Here is a 20,093-nt window from a genome sequence, read left to right as displayed (position 1 = left end):
AATAGCTCATTGTCGGCAATTCGTCTCGCTTTTTTGCAACGCCTCCAAAAATATATTAGTAGATGTAGAAATGAACATTAACCAAGATTAGTAAATGGTGTAAAAGTAACTAATGTTAATGAAGCTCCAATTTTAAAGTGTTATCTAAATTAAAAAAGGTGTCTAAAGTTCTTGTCTAGGCATTTCTCCAAGGCAACTGCCAAACAGAGCTGACTTCACAGTGTTTTGAGAAGCGGTGGGACAATTGCCTCACACACGTCCTCTTTTACACAACTCGAGTTTGTAGAATTGAAGGAAATTTTGGATTGTACAACACTGTACAAAGCAATGTTTCACACATAGTAAAGTCCCACAATTTGCACTTTCTTTTTAACATGTTTTTCGATGTTCCTGTAATGGAGAAATGTGTTTATAATCAACAGAACACATGACTACAACGCACCGTAAAAGTATCAATGAAGTAATTCATACGGCTCCATACTACAACTCTCATTTCTCACATTCTGCCTAACATCTCAATTGAAAAAAGAAAGTCATACGGGTTTGGAACAACATGGGTGTACTGATTTCGGTTGAACCGTCCCTAGTGATAAGACACGTAACAAACCAAGTCAAGTGTTGACTAGGAAAAGGCCACTGAGAGCCTCTTCAAACATGAATTAGGTGAGGTGAAGGCACAGGTGATGGGTTAATCATGTCACAATGAATCGCTTCCTGCCATTTAATCAGAGACTGTGTCAAACCGCCCCGCCTCCCCTGACATTTTAGCACATATAATCTGTACCATGTGCTGAAAGATGAATCTAAGTGATAATTATACTGCCCTGTTCTCTATCTCACCCTGTAATTACTTTCAAATCTGCTGTCTGTGAGCGCCGTGAATGAGCTAGGAAAAGTTTATCAAAACAGATGTGACTGGCATTTTCATTCAATCCAATAGGACTATTGATTGATTCAGTGATTGTCCATAAGTAAAGCCTATTAGAGAACCATACTCATCCATACAACACCAGTGCTGCGCAACGCCAATCAGTGTTGCATCATGCCGGTATGTTTTGTGTTGTTTGCTAAGTCTATTTACCTTATTCACATGAGCACCATCTTACATTTTTGAAGGGAATGACAATGAGGCTTTGAGTGATAGAATAACAGTATCTTCAATGGGTAGTACTGCTGAGGAAACATAGAAAAAATACAAAAAACTCATACACCAATGACAGCAGAGCTTCCATTCAAGGTGCTAGTCTGCCATTGGGAGCAACTCGGGGTTCAGTGTCTTGCCCAAGGACACTTCGGCATGTGGAGTCATGTGGGCCAGGATTCGAACCACCAATCCTGGGATTAGCAGCCGACCCGCTCCACCACCTGAGCCACAGCCGCCCCTAAAACACGAGTTGTGGAATATTAGATGTGATCTAGGAGCTTTATACAGCATTATACGGTGCATGTCAATTCTTCACAGCCTCGTTTTCATTCACATCAAAAATCAAATATGGGGTGCCTGGGTAGCTCAGTGGTAAAAGGTGCTGGCTACCACCACTGGAGTTTGCTAGTTCGAATCCCAGGGCATGCTGAGTGACTCCAGCCAGGTCTCCTAAGCAGCCAAACTGGCTCAGTTGCTAGGGTGGGTAGAGTCACGTGGGGTAACTTCCTCGTAGTCGCTATAATGTGGTTTGTTCTCGGAGGGGCGCTTGGTGAGTTGAGCGTGGATGCTGCGATGGATGGTGTGAAGCCTCCACATGCGCTATGTCTCCGTGGTAATGTGCTCAACAAGCCACGTGATAAGATGCACGGGTTGACAGCCTCAGACCAAGAGGACTTAGAGCGCATTGGGAATTTGGCATTCCGAATGGGGGGAATGGGGGGAACTCAAAATCAAATCAAATATGGCACTACTGTGAATAAGGTCTTTCCTGAAAGGGATTTCAATAAACTATTAAACTGCATTGTTTTTGCTAAAGACATCAATGATACCTCAAATCGAATGACTAGAGAAGTGAGCAATTTGGATAAGCAATCAGACCTAGAAAAAGTCACAACCCCACAATATACTAAGAACAGCTTAGTGACAACCAGCAACGCACATCTCCAGAGCGTTTCATCTGGAAAGAATCACGTTCTAATAAACATCTGCTAAACATCTTAAAAAGATCAGATTTACAAACATCATCAAGTCATAAACATCTCAGTGACATCTGCTGAACGTCTTATTGACATCCGAGAGAAAACCTCTTATAGACGCATTGCAGACAAGCAAAAAACGCAAGTTAAAAAAACAAGTCTTCCAGATGTAAACACACATTAAATAGACGTCTGGTTCATGAACATGTGCTGTCAGGGTAGTGATGCGTACTGTAGTAGATAACACATGGCAATGAACTCTGAATTGTTAAAGCGTGTTTGTGGTTTTCCTTTCAATGAAAATAATTTCCCAGCAAAAGCCCTGATCTTTTTTGAGCCACCTGATTTAGAATTTGATATGGTGGTTATTCTTGGCGGATGCTCACCACTTTTTATTCACTTAGACTAATATATGGTACCATCTTGTGGCCAATAAAAACTAGCATTTATATAGAGAGAGATCTATATAGTCAGGTAGAAAGTTTTTAGAATCAGCATATACTTATAGGTTTTGTAAATAAATAAATAAATCCCGCTTGAGGACTTTAGGCATACTAGATAAACTCAGTGGAATGTTCCACTGAGGTAAAACTACATTCCCAGAACTCTGCCCATTTCATTGACAACAGTGTGACATCAGTACAGTAGCACATATAATGGAGAAATGAGGGTTTGCAGACCTCAACGCATTATAGTGATCAGATAAACTTTACAAATGAATGAGTAAAAGATGCGAGATGATATTATAACACGTAACTTTTGAAAGATATGACATCTAATTGAAAACCTATATTGGAAAGTGTAACAGAAAAGTTTTTGTTTAGTTTTGTTAGCCTTTATAGTACAGCTGAATAAGTTAATTAGTCATTACACTTCACGTTTTAAAAATGCTACATTGTGTTTATTTCAGTGTTCATTTGGAACAATTCACTTAAGTATCTACATACAGTGCTGAATTATATTGTAGTACTGTGATGCATTGTAATATTTCTATGAAGGTAAAATAGTGCCTAAATGATTTGCATGCACTGAGTAAGATTTGAGAAAGCGTCAATTAAACTGCAATTGTAAAAATAAGTTCCATGCGCACAGAATGTTTCGTAAAGGTGTAAATGAAGTTGCAAGTGTAAGAAATAAATATTAGCAATACTTTGCATAAGTGCAATTCATGTGTTGTGAATCTGTAATTGTGTATTACAGTAACACAAAGTACATTTGGTGTGTATTCTTCTGACATCCGTTTTTCCGCACTTACACTTTTGGCACCGTTTGTGCGCCTAAACATGGCCAAAAATATTGCAAACCTGCAGTCAGCGATATGCAAGCAAAGAAAGGGTGTCATGAACAGCAAAACGGATTGACCGTGTAGAATCAGTTTGTATGTGTAAAATAAACTTCTGCAAACATGGAAATGATTTGTGTTTGTGGCATAAATATTTTCCAGAAATAATCCGGTATACACTGTTCCGTCTTCCCTGTTGCGCTCACACTTTTGGCACAAATTTCTCACTGAAAAGAGTTTTGCAAGTGTGCGGGAAAAGGTGGCTCTACCTGCTTCTGCAAGCCAATCAAATAAGGTTTTCTATGACCAGTTTATTCTGATCTCATTGTTCTGGGTATCTCTCCTCTTAAATATTAAACTGAAATATTAACAAATACATGCAAATCATTAAACTATTGCTAATATTTTTACTTATGCTTGCAACTTGATTTACACTTTTACAAAACGTTCTGTGCACATGCAGTAAATGTTTATGCTTGCAATTCGCTTTCTCAAATCTTGTGCATGCAAATCATTCAGTCAAGTCTTTTTTTTGTATAGCGCCTTTCACAACAGGCATCGTTTCAAAGCAGCTTTACAGAAGTTTAGGCATTAACAGAAAATGAAACTGTAATATCTATATAGTCTATAAAGTGATCATTGTGTAGTTTGATTAAATACGATAAAACAACAAGTATGTATTAAAATAAGTAATTAAATAATAATTGTATTTAGAATCCCAGTGAGCAAGCCGAAGGTGACTGTGGCAACACAAAACTCCATAAGATGTTGATTAATGGAGAAAAATAACCTTATTGTCAGGGCTGGACTGGTAATGTGGCATACCGAGCATTTTCCTGGTGTGCCGACGCACTTTGGGGCCGATCAGGGGAAGGACTGGCCATCAGGAGAACCGAGCAGGCCTGTGGGTCGACCATGAAAAGAGCCGCCGCCTTATGCAGAACGGACCACAAAACACCGCCGCGATATGCAGAAAAGGACGGTAAACACCAAACCCCTCCTCCCCTCAACAAATTTGGGCCCAGTTGCTATGTAAAATCCCAGGCTGATTTCTCTTCCCAGTCCAGCCCTGCTTGTGGTTAAGTCACTGTTGGGGCCAGTTCCCCTCTGACAAACCAGCATGAATATAATGCCAATATTACTTATTTGTGTGCAGCACAAGTCACGGTTTAAAATTATTATACTAAGTGTTAACACTAGAACTACCAAGGCAGTCATTTTGACTGTTTTTCAATTTTGCAATGTAATAACTTTGCAATAAAACCCAAATAACCATAGGACCCTGACTTTTCTTGAATGTGTGTATAATTTATTCAAACATTGTTATTTTATTAAAATTACAAAACACAAAACAGTTCTGAGTATTTCTACCTTGAATGGCCTTACCGGTAATATTGACTATACTCATTATAGCGGGTGTATCGTTTCTGCGTCACTGTTGCCTAGCAACCATTTTTTATAATTGTTTTTATATGCTATTGCTAAGCTAAAACTTAGCAACAAGAAAGAGACTGACTGCCACAGAGTCTTTAGCCTTGCTTCAATGCCTTCACAATGCTGAGTCTGATGGAGGAGCAGGTTCAGATAGTGATGTCACTTGGTCTCTTGACAGTTCATCTGACACTGACTCTGAGAGTGATTCAGAGATAATGCCGGTTCATAAAAAAAGCTGGTTGGAGGGCGGAAGGTAGAGATAACCCGTGTTGACCGAGTAATCGATCCACAAGCGTCAGTGAATGATGCGTGGTGTTTGTCCAAGTGAGCCCACTTATAGGAGAATGCGTTCATTATGATTTTACAGTATGATGTATTCATTATGATTACTGTAAACTCATAGTTAAACTTCATTATATGTTTTCATTATAATTTTACAGCATGATATTTTCATTATGATTTTACAGCTTGATGTTTTCACTGTGATTTTACAGTATGAAATTTTTAGTTGTCGAATAGTCATTTGATCTCATTTAAGGCAGCATGACATCATATGAAACGTCTAGGTTACGTATGTAACCTCCGTTCCCTGATGGAGGGAACGAGACGTTGTGTCGAAGAAGCGCACAAGGGGTCTCTCTTGAGCGACGAATATACCTCTGATCTATTAAAAAATGCAAATGAGAAGTTGGCGGACAGAATTTGCACGTCCCGCCCCTGGACATATGGGTATAAAGGCGGGGAAATGCATCTGTTTCATTCAGGATTTTTCTGAGGAGCCGGAAATGGTCTGGCCAGAACAGTGGCTCGGCTTAGCGACGTGGCTGGGAGGACACAATGTCACGTTCCCTCCATCAGGGAATGGAGGTTACATACATAACCTAGACATTCCCCGTCTGTCGCTCACTTCGACGTTGTGTCGAAGAAGCGACACTAGGGGTCCAATTTAAATCACGCCATGCACTGAGACGTGTACGTTTACTGCTGACACAGGAGCGGGCAGGTACTTGACGTGCCAAAACAACCAGCTGTATCAGATTGCACGTACCCTTCCCCAATGCCCCATAAAGTCGTCGGAACCCTTTTAGTTACCCTAGACAGGGGAACAAGGCGACGTTTGCCAACCTGGGAATGGGCCGAGACTAGCCAGGCCTCTTTTCTCTCTATGTTTCTCACATAGAGCAAAACGGCTGGGGCCCTTACACGCATTGTGGGAAGGGGTCTTACCCAGTTTCCTATTCTTTCAGGGGAAAAAGACCCTGCGGAGACCACACCTGCCCAGAGAGGGGGAGGTAAAAGTGGTGAAATACACCACATGGGCTTTTAGGTCACATGTGGGAAGTGGCGCGGTGGTAGAGTTGCTACAGACACGGTGACCGGGGGGCAGTGGGAACTGCCCAAGGGAGACGCGGGTCCACTCTTAAGGAGACTGTACCGTGGAAAATACACACAGGGGGGAAGTCCATGTAGGAGCCCTGATCTGTGGAGCACCTATTCCAGTACAGGGTAGATTGAGTACCCACAGTGGATTGGGTCGGCGAATTCCTCCGCTGAATTGCGGACCCGAGGGCTAGGGAGGAGTCATCCAGGGAGCCGAGTGAGTGGGATCTCCTGGGAGAAAAAGCACACGGCTTTACCTCAGCTGAGGGAAAGGGCGCTAGGTGCAAGTGGTCCACCCGGTCAGTCCATCAGTGCGTTACTGAGTTCTACTGGCTCGGACCTGAGAAAACACGAGACGAAACCGACTCAACCCTGAGATTGTAAAATCTCGTAAAGGTATTGGGTGTTGCCCAACCCACTGCTCTGCATATGTCTGCTAGGGAGGTGCCTCTGGCCAGTGCCCACCAGGACGCAACACTTCTTGTCGAGTGTGCTCTGCTCCACAAGGGGAGGGGCATGGCCTGGGTGTGATAAGCCAATGTAATGGTGTCAACTACCCAGTGGGAAGGCCTCTGTTTGGACACAGCGTTCCCTTTCCGCTGTCCACCAAGGCAGACAAAGAGCTGCTCAGAACGTCTAGAGCTCTGCATGCGGTCCAAATAGATATGCAAAGCACGTACCAGACACAGCAACAAAGGGCTGGGCCTGCCTCCTCCCGGGGCAGCTTTGCTTGCAGGTTCACTACCTGGTCCCTGAAGGGAGTCATAGGAACCTTGGGCACGTAGCCCGGTCGTGGTCTTAGGATCACATGAGTGTCTGCCGGACCGAACTCTAGGCAGGTGCCACTGACAGAGAATGCTTGCAGGTCCCCGGCCCTCTTGATGGAGGCGAGCACGATCAGGAGAGCCGTCTTCAGGGAGAGGGCCTTGAGTTCGATAGATTCTAGTTCAACTGATCCTCGAAAGGGGGGTGTCTCTGAAGGTCCGAGAGGACCAATGAGAGATCCCAGGAGGGGAACAGGCTTGGCCGGGAGGGATTCAACCTCCGGGCGCCTCTTTAGGAACCTGATAACTAAGTTTTGCTTACCCAAAGACTTGCCGTCTACTGCGTCATGGTTGGCCGCGATAACAGCTATATACACCTTCAAGGTGGAGGGGGACAGCCTCCCCTCCAACCTCTCCTGCAGGGATGAGAGCACTGACCTAACTGTGCACCTCTGTGGGTCTTCAGCCCGGGAAGAGCACCAATTCATGAACAAGCACCACTTCAGGGCGTAAAGTTGCCTGGTAGAAGGGGCTCCGGCTTGGTTGATCGTGTCTACGGCGGCAGGTGGTAGATCAGCTAGATCTTCCGCATCCCATCTAGGGGCCAGATGTGGAGGTTCCAGAGATCTGGGTGCGGATGCCAGAGCGTGCCCTGTCTCTGAGAAAGAAGGTCTTTCCTCTGGGGAATTCACCAGGGAGGGGCTGTCGCGAGGAGTACGAGATCCAAGAACCAAGTCCGAGTGGGCCAATAGGGGGCCACTAGAGTGAGTTGTTTCTCGTCCTCCCTGACCTTGCACAGCACCTTTGCAAGAAGGCTCACTAGGGGAAATGCATACTTATGTAGCCCCTTGGGCCATTGCGTCTGCCCCGAGGGGAGCCTTCGTTTGGGCATACCAGAGCGGGCAGTGGGAGGTCTCTCGGGAGGCGAACAAGTCTACCTGAGCCTTGCCGAATCGACTCCAAATGAGCTGGACCACCAGAGGGTGGAGTCTACACTCTTCCCTGAGCTTGACCTGCTGCGACAGCACGTCCGCTATGTTGAGGTTGCCCGTGATATGAGTGGTTCGCAATGACTTGAGTCACTGCTGACTCCAGAGGAGGAGACAGCGGTTGAGTTGCGACATTTGACGAGCACGTAGGCCACTTTGCCGGTCGTTGTATGCAACCGTCGCTTTGTTGTCCGTCCGGACCAACAGGTGCTTGCCCCAGATCAATGGCAAAAGCCTCTGCAGGACAAGGAATACTGCCAGCAACTCAAGGCAGTTGATGTGCCAACGCAGTCCCGGACCAGTCCAAGGGCTGGTGGCTACATGCCCATTGCACACGGCACCCCAGCCATGCTTGGAGGCATCTGTCATAACCACAACGTGCCTGAAGACCTGGCCTAGGGGAACTCCTGCCCATAGGAATGCTAGGTTGGACCAAGGGCTGAACAGATGGTGACAAGCATGCGGTGTGTCCAATGCCACCATGTCGCCATTTTCATTGGCCTTTTTTCAAAGATCAGAGATGTCTCGAGCTCACAGGTGCGACCCCTAGTGTCATTACATCGACACAATGTTGAGTGAGTGACAGAAGGGGAAATACAGCTTTATTAATAATGGATTGAAGTGAACATAAAGGCAAGAAAGTCTTCGCCCCATTATACAATGCAACAAAATTTGTTTTCCAATATAAATATCCAAAAATCTTTTAAAACAACGTACATTTACTTTTGCAGCTATACTGCAGAAGAAAAAAAAAATCTCAGAAAATTGAATATAATATAAAAAATACAAATATTTTAAAATATAAAACAAATCCTTTAAAAGAAAATGCATTCACCTGATAAGCAGCATATAAGATATTAAGTCTTGCTTTCAGAGAATAAATCTTGAATATATATGTAAGTATCTTTACTGCACTCACAGAAGTATATCCAAGTGAAAAAATACACTTTTTAAAAAACGTATATACAAAATACACTTATATCTAAGATACATTCTGTGAAAGCAAGACAAAATATCTTATATGTTGTTTATAAGCAAATGTATCTATGTATTTTTAGACAATTTTAAATGGAAAACAAGACAAAAACACTTGATAACAAAATTTCATTTCCTGAATTAAACTTAATAAAAAGTATTTTTTCCCCTTTAATTCAGTGAATGTCATTTAGAGGTATTTAGATGATTGTGTTCTCTTTGAATCTAATGTTGATTACCACAAAAATACATTTCGAATTGTCCCACCTTTTCTTTAAAAACAGCACAAATCTGAGTTACAGTGAGACACTTACAATGGAAATGAATGGGGCCAATTTTTGGAGGGTTTTAAGGCAGAAATGTGAAGCGTGTATATATATATATATATTTATAAAAGCACTTAAATTAATTCTTATGTTAAAACTAATGTATTACTTTAGCTGCAAATGTGTTTAAATTGCTGTAAAGGAGTTCAATGGAAAGGAGTAGGCGAGAACCAGCTTGAAAATATAAATAATACTTTAATGATAAACTGAACCAAAAAGACACACACATAAACACATGAAGGTCAGCTGCCCGTAAACGTTCTCTCTCTGTCGCACCACCGTCCGCAGTCGACCTTTATCCCTCTCGGAGGCTTGATTAGCTTGATAAGGAACTGGATGCCCTGTCACAATTGCCATTTTGGGTTTTAGGGTTTGTAGACATTACATTGTTATGGCAACAAAGTTGTAAATTTGGGTGTAACTTTACACATTTTATCACACTAAAATCTTGTTAACACATATATTTGTTTATGTCTTGTTGCTATACTTTTGAAAAAGTGAGTATTTTAAAGTTCACAAATTGGCCCCCAATCACTTCCATTGTAAGTGCCTCACTGTAGGTAGATTGTAGGAAGGACAAGTCGACATTCATTTTTGGGATAATCAACATTATTTCACAACTGCTGTCGATTGAGCTTAGGCAAGGCAAGGCAAGGCAAGGCAAGTTTATTTATATAGCACATTTCATACACAATGGTAATTCAAAGTGCTTTACATAGAAGAGATTAAAATAAGAATAAAAAAATAAGAATAATTGAAACAGTTTAGAATAAAATAAAATAAAATACAGTACAAACAGTCGGACACACAGTGGCACAGTGCTCATTCAGTAAATGCACAGCTAAACAGATGTGTTTTGAGTCTGGATTTGAATGTGACTACTGTAGGAGCACATCTGATCTCTTCTGGAAGCTGGTTCCAGCTGCGGCTGGCATAAAAGCTAAAAGCAGACTCTCCTTGCTTAGAGTGAACCCTTGGTATTTCTAGCTGATGTGATCCTAATGATCTGAGTGATCTGTTGGGTTTATATTCAGTGAGCATATCTGCAATATATTGAGGTCCTAGCCCATTGAGTGATTTATATACCAGTAATAATACTTTAAAATCAATCCTAAATGTAACTGGGAGCCAGTGTAAAGACCTGAGGACTGGTGTGATATGTTCATATTTTCTGGTTCTGCTCAGAATCCTGGCAGCAGCGTTCTGTATGAGCTGCAACTGTCTTATGGTCTTTTGGGAAGGCCAGTGAGGAGTCCATTACAATAATCCACCCTGCTGGTGATGAAGGCATGCACAAGTTTCTCTAGGTCTTGACTGGAAACAAAGCATCTAATTCTTGCAATATTTTTCAGGTGATAGTATGCTGATTTAGTTATTGCTTTGACATGACTACTGAAACTAAGGTCTGACTGTAGAGACACACCAAGATTCCTGACTTGATTTTTAGTTGTTTGACCCCTAGCGTCAAGGTATGCATTCACCTTGAGAACGTCATCTTTGTTTCCAAACACAATGACTTCTGTTTTGTCTTTGTTTAACTGAAGAAAGTTTTGGCACATCCAAATGTTAACTTCATCAATGCATTGGCACAGGGAGTCAATGGGGCTGTAATCGTTAGGTGATAGGGCTAAGTAGATCTGTGTGTCGTCTGCATAGCTGTGGTAAGCAATTTGATTCTTTCTCATTATTTGGCTCATTGGGAGCATATACAGGTTGAATAGGAGTGGCGCAAGAATTGAGCCTTGAGGGACTCCGCATGTCATGGACGTCCACTCAGACTTATGGTCTCCTATACTCACATAATAACCTCTCCCTTCTAAGTATGACCTGAACCATTTTAGGACCATCCCAGAAAGCCCCACCCAGAGCTTAACTTGTTTTGAACCCGGAATATTCCTTTAAGTATTGTGGTATAGTAATGAATAAATAGGCCAACATGTGCCAGCAAAACTTTTATATTAATTGTGAAAATAATTAGGCTAAATGTTGCATGACATGGCTTGTAGGCTGATCATTAATGTAATGTTAGAGTACGGTTGCAGAATGTTTCCTGGAAAGAACCTCAGAGCTTTGTTTCCGGGACAATTCTGAGATGCAAAAACAAATGTTCACATGAATGATCATAATTTATTAGCATCTAAGTATAATACTTGTTCTTAACAGTACTACCATTGAAGTGAAGATTACAGACAAAAACAGGATATGATCTTCTACAGAAATGAATGCTACAGGAAGTGGAGCCTAGGTGTGATATCGAGAATAGTTGAAGCTTCTTAAAAAAACAATTCTGCTCACTTGCTAGTTCTGAAAATTACTGCTTAGCAAGTTAAAGGTTATGATGCATCTAATTTTAGGTACTGAATGATAAAAAATTCATAGCATATAGCCAGTCTACCCCTACCTTATTAATAATAATTATAAGTATTATTCTTATTTTCTTAAACATATTCCTAAGCCAAGTAAACAAAACGTAGACCTTATATTCTTAACGCATTTTTAATGCTATACGTTTGTTGTGAATAGGGTTGGGTATTGATACAGATTTCCTGATTTGATTCCGATTCACAAGCTCTCGGTTTGATTCTGACTTTCAATATGGGTTCATATGGGTATATTTTATTTATATTGTCCCTTTTTTACATATGAAATTAATTCTCTCCCAGCTAATGCTGTTAAATATACAGGGGACCTTCTAACTTGGTACATTATGAAATAATAATAATTATTATTATTTATTTTCTCCCCAGTTTGGAATGCCCAATTCCCAATGCGTTCTAAGTCCTTGTGGTGACGTAGTGCCTCAATCCGGGAGGCCGAGGACGAATCTCAGTTGCCTCCACATCTGAGATCGTCAATCCACACATCTTATCACGTGGCTTGTTGAGCACGTTACCACGAATACGTAACCCGTATGGAGGCTTCACTCTATTCTCTCCAGCATCCACGCACAACTCACCACGTGCCCCACCGAGAGCGAGAATCACATTATAGCGACCACGGGGAGGTTACCCCATGTGACTCTACCCTCCCTAGCAACCGGGCCAATTTGGTTGCTTAGGAGACCTGGCTGGAGTCGATCAAGGTTTGGTAGTCAGAGTCAATACTCGCTGAGCTACCCAGGCCCCCATTCTGAAATTATTAATTTGACGAATTATATTTTATATTTTATTCAATCACTTTGGCCACATTTTAGCTTTTTAAATCAGTGCATTTAATCAATAATAATAATAATATTATATTGCATATTTTATATTTAGGAAACCGATGGAGTGCGTACTCCAGGTAGGTAAGGAGGTATTGCCCCAAGTGAAGGAGTTCAAGTACCTCGGGGTCTTGTTCACGAGTGAGGGGACAATGGAGCGGGAGGTTGGCCGGAGAATCGGGGCAGCAGGGGCGGTATTGCACTCGCTCTATCGCACCGTCATGAAAAGAGAGCTGAGCCGGAAGGCAAAGCTCTCGATCTACCGGTCAATTTTTGTTCCTACCCTCACCTATGGTCATGAAGGCTGGTCATGACCGAAAGAACTAGGTCTCGAGTACAAGCGGCCGAAATGGGCTTCCTCAGAAGGGTGGCGGGCTTCTCCCTTAGAGATAGGGTGAGGAGCTCAGTCATCCGTGAGGAGCTCGGAGTAGAGCCGCTGCTCCTTTGCGTGGAAAGGAGTCAGCTGAGGTGGTTTGGGCATCTGGTAAGGATGCACCCTGGCTGCCTCCCTACGGAGGTGTTTCAGGTTGTCCAGCTGGGAGGAGGCCTCGGGGAAGACCCAGGACTAGGTGGAGAGATTATATGTGGCTCGGGATAGGGAAGTTTGGGGCCCTTTGCTGGAGCTGCTGCCCCCGTGACCCCACTTAGGATAAGCAGTTGAAGATGGATGAATGGATATTTTATATTTTATATATGTTTATTGTTTAATTGCATAATTTGTACTAATTACACATATTAACATTGATTTGTTGAACATGTGTTAAAACAAGTACCGTCTCTTTAATAAAATACAGTATTTCTTTAAATGGTATCTTTAAATGAGTGCATGTTAACGAGAGAGACTCGAATGTCTTCATCTCATCTGTGCTATTTTTTGTTGTTGTTGTTTTTGATCAACAACTGACTGTAAAGAACAGAAAGGTTTTTAATAGAGATATTATTCAATGACAAATCGGTTGCGTGAATCTTGTCTTTGGACACACACGGAACATCTTTTAGTCTCAACACGCAGTGAAAGTATACCCGAATGAGTATTCCTTGCTGAAGAGGTAATGTGGGAATTAGCCAGATATCGCAAAAAAGCAAACTATAGAAAGTGAGAAAAAAAACTTTGCAGGCATGTTGCAATAAAAGAGAAATGCCCTGCAAAAGAATGCAACTAATGTCAGAAATGTAGACATGTAAAGAAAACTCAAGGAATGTGGTGTGGGACTCACAATGCAAATCAGTTTGTGTTGTTGCACATGATGCTCCTGCAGGAAAAAAATAGATGAGCTGTTAATAGATTCTGTAAGTAAACATAATATAGCCACTAAAACAGAACCAGCATTTGCCGCAACATTATACTGTAATCAGTGCTTAGGCTCACTATCTAGTAAACTCTCATGCATGATGGAAAGCATTTAAAGACAAAGGATCGATACTGATATCTAGAGAGCAGGATGACTGATAGGACAATATACAGTAATGCTGATACATGATAACACCGCTGTAATATGATAGTAAATTGTCCATATCAATTAACTTGTTCAAAAATCCATAAAAAATGCAATTCGCTCAAAACAGTGAGGCTACTTGAAAACATATTATATGATGAGCAAATTTGCAATATCTGAGTTCAAAGTCATTTTGAAATGTTTTCTGGGGATTAAAGTAAAAATAATTTTAATGTGGTATAACCATCCACAGACAAGTCATATTAAAAGCTGAAATTCTTGAAAAAATAAATGTTGCCATGGGTAGTGATGAAAAATATTTTATAAACTTTTCTTTAAAAAAAATTGCAGGGAAACAATTGTTTTAAAATATGATTTATATATATATATATATATATATATATATATATATATATAATTTTTTTTGTCCACCAAATCAAAGTCACGTAGTGTAACCAACATGTAAGTCGCCATTTAAATATGTTGACAAAAACCATAAAACAGAGAGGACCCCTTTAGACCCTCATGACTGAGCGCAATATAAGACAAAAATATCCAGTATTTTGACATTTTTATGAAAATACATTTTGTTCAGGTCATGTGGTGTAACCCTGAGAAGACATCTTCATATGTTTTACTTAAAATGTCATGATATTTAAAAAAAAAATATATATATATATATATATATATATATATTTAAATCTTTATTGAAATTAATGATTAATTTATGTTCTCTCTCATGTACTCAAGGTGCTAGGAAAGTGTTTTCACCGCTTTTATTTGATGGTTCCACTACAAGACATTTTTTTAAGTTATTAAATCTATTTATTTGAAGTAAATGTTATCAATGTAAAAAAAAATTATAATAATTATGAAACCAAATTGGACACAAAATGTAATTTCTACAAACTTGACACATGTTTTAAACTAGATTTTGATACTTTTTTTTTTTTTTTTTTTTACCTCAGACAACCTTATTTGTCACTGACCCGAAAATTAAATGGAAATGGAAGCGCAGCGTAGTTCTAGCGGGAAGAATAGCAGGTGTACATCATCACATCATTAGCAGGGTAACTCCTAGCCAATCGCATATAAGCCATTGCTTTATAAGTCTGCTCACAATCTATCACATTGCTTTTTCGGTGTGCTAACAAGGCAACCTCCTCCACCTCACCACCACCCATTGAGCCCTGTCCCGCATGGGGGTAGGCTCCTCGCCCCTGTCTCCTATCTCCGGCAGGACATGACGGTTCCGGGTACAACTCCCTCGGATTGCCGGACGGGGCCTACGCCAAAGAGAGAGACATTACTTCCTGTTTTACATTTATCAAATAAATGGCATCTTAAACTTCACTCAAGCCTGCGTGTCTTCCCGATAGAAATTATATTAAGCATTTAAATTGACTCAAAATATCACACAAAAACGAAACAATTTCCACTTCAAAATGGGACTTTATTTCGGCCAAAATGCATGACTTTTGGCAATACGGGTGGGTAAAATTATCGATTATCTAACGCATCGCGAATATCATTTGAATGATCTCGATATCGATTCTTAAATACCAAGATTGATCTGTTATTCTGCGTGCAACCCTCAACTGCAATGAGAGAAAATATCTCAAAATTGCAACCAAATTTTGCAGCTATGTGACTAAAATGTATATTTGGCAACTGGCTGGTAAATGTTTACATTTCACTCACCAGTAATTGTGTAGAACAGTGGTGAAGTATTCAGCAGCGAGATCCTTTCACAGCATGTTGAGAGTAAAAGATCCACAGGACCCATTTGTCATTTAATAATGTCTCTAATCGTTACAAAACATTCATAATTCACGTCAGTCGTGAGGTATGTGCTTGATCCAGACTGATATCATGGACGCTCCACATGAATGCGTGCTTCCACACTAGCAGACGAGAAGCATAATGGATGCTTCTAGAAGACCAGTGAACTCTGGTTCGAAACACACCTTTGTCTGAGGAGAGGTCCTTGCCGAGGTCTGGCTTGCGGCTTCCACTGCTGGTTGCCTCAGCATCAGAGTAAAAGCGAGCTTGGTGGCCACGTCCTTGGTGCAGAGTTACCTTTGCTAAGAAACACATAGTGGAGTTAGTAAGGATGATGTATACTTACCTCAGGCTTAGTGTGAGCAGAGGTTTGGGTCGTCTTGAGATGGCTCTCTAATCTCATATCTGGGCCTGCTTCTCTGGCATGGAGAAAATCTGATTCTCTTGGGCCGCCTGGTTTAACCACTGCACTAGACACAGACACATCGATAGACACATCGCAATGAACCGTGACATAACCAAAGAGATATTAAACAACATATTGATATATAAATAACCTAAATAAGCAGCTGATATGTATAGTATGGTGAAACAAAGAATGGATGCACATTTAGAGATTAGAATGAGTTTCCTTTATTGAATAAGAAGTAAAAGTAACAAAGAAATGTTAAATAAGGTTGCGCCAAAACTTTGTTTTATTAATTGTATTAATAGAAATGCTGTTTGAAAACATTGTAGCTTAAATGAGAGATACAGTTAAAGAACTTAAACTGGTCTAATTGCACTCTTCAATTAATTGTGCGAATAAAATAGTGCTGCTGCAGGTGAAGGTTTTCTGACACCTTCGCAAAGTGTTTGGCGGAATTGCTTTGCAATAAATATGTGCTTGATTGATTGTGTGTCTTTGTCTTGAGACCTTTCAAGGTGGCCTTGAGCTGGGTCTTGTTATTTGGTCTCTCGGTCTGGATCTTGGTCCTGGTTTGTGGTCTTAAACAAGGGTCTGTTTTCCAGTATCTGAATTCTTTGCTCTTGTTAGATTAATACATTGTGAGTGAAAGTGGAGGTTTTTCTGTCATCTTTGCAAATAATTAAGGCTGGATTGCACTACACAACTTTTACAATCTGAGCTGATTCTAGAAATACTTGTTATCACACTTTCAGACTTTGTAAATGGCTACAAATGGACACTGGGCATCACATACCAAACCACTGAGGATAATACACTAACTGACAGTCAAGTCTTGGGTCTAGAGACGAGTTGGGATTGAGTGGTGTTAAAAGTTGGCTAGTTAGCGCTTGTTCGCTAACTCTATTTCTTGAGCTTCATGGCCCCATGTGCTCGACTGGCTGCTCACTATGATTTCAGGTTTGAGTCGTGGAGCTTTATACAGTACACTACGAGATTTCTCCTACTAAATAGAATCATATAGTGCTTTTCCACCATCGGTCCGAGCGCTCCATTTCCATTTCAGTACGATATAGTACAATTACAAACCCAAATTTCTCAGCATGATTAGCTTACCAGAGTACTGTGCTTGTGGAAGGCCATTAGTGACAGGGCGACTCACCAATTGGTCACTTGCTGAGTCAGTCCATTCTAATCGAAACTTTAACCTCGTCAACAAGCCAAGATGGGTTCGTAACTGCATGGTTACGTAACAAGACCTGTTCCGCCCAATGGTGGAATAGCAGCTATTGTCTGAGGGTAAGAAATCATAGTCTACCCATCACATAATATGAGATTTTCAGCTAAATCTGTCAACTCCAGCTGGCCCAAAATCTGCAGACTAGAGACGACATCCTCCGACAAACACTGACTCGGCCAGAGTAAAAATCTAGGCAAAAATTTGTCTCAAAGTTGGTATGTGTAATCCAGCCTTTAGGTGAAATCATTTTGCAATTAATTTGTGTCTGCTCGATTTTCCTTTGGAACCATTTTTAGCTGCTCCTCGGCTGTCCAATTACTAACCATTTAGCATTGGTCAGTGGCATATCAGAATGACATTTACTGTATTTGGACTAGCATGACTGGCATTAATAATGCTTGACTGAGAATAAAAAGTCAACAGAAAGAAATGCGAAAATGGCACTCAGCAGGTCAATCAAAGCAATCAAAATTGGCTTGAGATGTTAGCGGAAGCTTTCGTTAGAGCTCTGCGTTCTCTCCTCTGTTTTCCCACGATTCAATAGGGGGCAGTAGAAAGCCAAGCTACAGCAGGGCAGGATTAGCCGCTTGACCAGCTTCTGCAAGACATTCTTTAAAATCTCTCTGAGTGCTGAGGAAGAGAAGTAGAATATGAACGGGTCGAGAGAGGCATTAAATGTACTGATAAGTAGAGCATCCACTCGCCACTCAGGGCTGTAGTTGCCTGCATATCCCACCACATGCGATATGCTGAAGGGCATGAAACAGATAATGAAGACCAGAAGAGTGGCCAATGCCACCCCGATGGCCCTTATCCGTTTCTTAGAGCTGATGTTGGGTAGATTGAAGAGAATTTGGATGCACTTAATGTAGCAGAAGCAGCAGATGAGGAAAGGCATGCAGAAGAGCACAACGAAGAGCTCCAGACGGAACGGCAGGAGGATTTTGAGCTGTTCGGGGCTGAATTCTTCATAACAAGAGTTCCGCTTGGATGGATCTGTGAAGTTGGGGTTTAAATGTTGGTGATATTGCATGAAATAGATGATACTGCAGTGCGCCATGGATACCACCCAGAATCCAATACTGGCTATAACTGCCTTTTGGGGATTACGATTTAGCTTGTATCTTATAGGAAAGGCTACGCCCAGGTAACGGTCCACGCTGATGGCCATCAGGTGTAAGGTGCTGTTGTGGATAGTAGTGTAGAAGATGAAACCATATAGTGGGCAGAGAAAGTATGGCAGTGTCCATTTCATATTGGCCGCCTCTACCATACGGAATGGGAGGACAAAGAGGAAGATCAGGTCAGAAATATTTAAGCTGAGTAGCAGGACATCTATGGGGGTTGACCTCTGGCGAATCTTCTGGCAAAAGGTGTAGAAAGCCAGGATGTTGGTAGGAAGGCCTGTGACCAATGTTAATCCATACACAGATAACACCAGGTATCTGTGGCTCACTGTCCACACCATTTTCACAGTTTATACCAAATATAAAACCCTGTAAAGAGAGACAACTATTTTAATGTTAAGTTTCACATCTTGTACAGATTAAAAGTGTTGTAGGTGTTTTCAAATGGTAAATGGTCTACACTTATATAGTGCTTTTTATTAACCTTAGAGGTTACCAAAGCACTTTACACTGTGTCCCAATCACCCATCCACACTCACATTCACACACCAATGGCGACAGAGCTGCCATGCCCTGCCATTGGGAGCAACTTGGGGTTCAGTGTCTTGCCCAAGGACACTTCGGCATGTGTAGTCATGTGGGCTGGGAATTGAACCACCAACCTTGTGATTGGTAGCCGATCCGATCTACCACCTGAGCCATAGCCTCCAAAAAACATGTCAACAAATCCAGATATGCAAAATAGTCCACAGACAGAATGCTTTTTTGTCTGTTTTTCAAGTAAAATTCTAGATTTAAAAGAACTGACTCATCACCGACATTAGTTTGGCAATTGGGCTACACTGGTCATGCTGGAACAAAAAACAATGTTTTTCATTTTGGTTCATTCTGAGCAGAAACATTTTTCATTCCGGTGTTCCAAATTGGAACCAGTTAAAATGAAAAAAAGAATGGTTAATAACATTTTTAAAATGTCAATGGTGGGTGATATAACAGTTGCTGTGTTACCAGATCTCACAAGAGAAACAAGCGACCAGGGGCCGATTGCATAAAACTGTTTTAGACTAGTCTTACTAGTTAGTCGTCTAAAATGTTGGTCTTAATTTTTTCAGTCAGTTGCATAAAAACTTAGATCAGTCTAATTAAAAGACCAAAATGTAAGACAGCACACCTCAGGCTAACTTTTGTTTACATTCCATTTTGCCATTGAAAATAACTGTCAGCTGAGCCAGTGGGGCTGAAAGGGGCTTGAGTTGAGACTTGGTTGAAGACTTTGACTTCAAAAATGGAAACAAAATGTGTTTTTAATTATTTGGGTTAAATCACTAAATGTGTTCATTAAAATACATTTTGAAGCATTATAGTCTTCTAATAAGCAAATATTCTCAGCGAATAAAAAAATGTATTGAGCGTCCACTGTCGGCCATTTTTTTTAAGCTGTTCAGTGTCTTATTTTTCCCACAATGCAATGCAAATTAGACTGTCTTACTAAAGACAACTGTGAGCTTATGCAACAGGCTTTCTATGGCGTCTTTAGCTAGTCAAACTAATTGTTAGATGCAGTCTTTAGTTAATGGCTATGTTTATGCAACCGGCCCCTGGTCTAGAAAACAAGACCAAAATAAGGCA

The 20,093-nt window shown here is 41.1% G+C and overlaps 1 protein-coding gene across 1 annotated transcript; it reads right to left on the bottom strand.

Moving 5' to 3' along the window:
* Positions 1–17,821: 17,821 nt before the first annotated feature.
* LOC127656422 (free fatty acid receptor 2-like) lies at positions 17,822–18,805 on the bottom strand. Its single transcript, XM_052144747.1, has one exon. The coding sequence runs from the start codon at positions 18,803–18,805 to the stop codon at positions 17,822–17,824; it is 984 nt and encodes a 327-aa protein (XP_052000707.1).
* Between the last annotated feature and the right edge of the window lie 1,288 nt (positions 18,806–20,093).

Source organism: Xyrauchen texanus, chromosome 15 (genome assembly GCF_025860055.1).
Source record: "Xyrauchen texanus isolate HMW12.3.18 chromosome 15, RBS_HiC_50CHRs, whole genome shotgun sequence".
NCBI lineage: Eukaryota > Metazoa > Chordata > Actinopteri > Cypriniformes > Catostomidae > Xyrauchen > Xyrauchen texanus.
The sequence above is the reverse complement of the archived record's forward strand: the minus strand, read 5'-3'. Positions and strand labels throughout refer to the sequence as shown.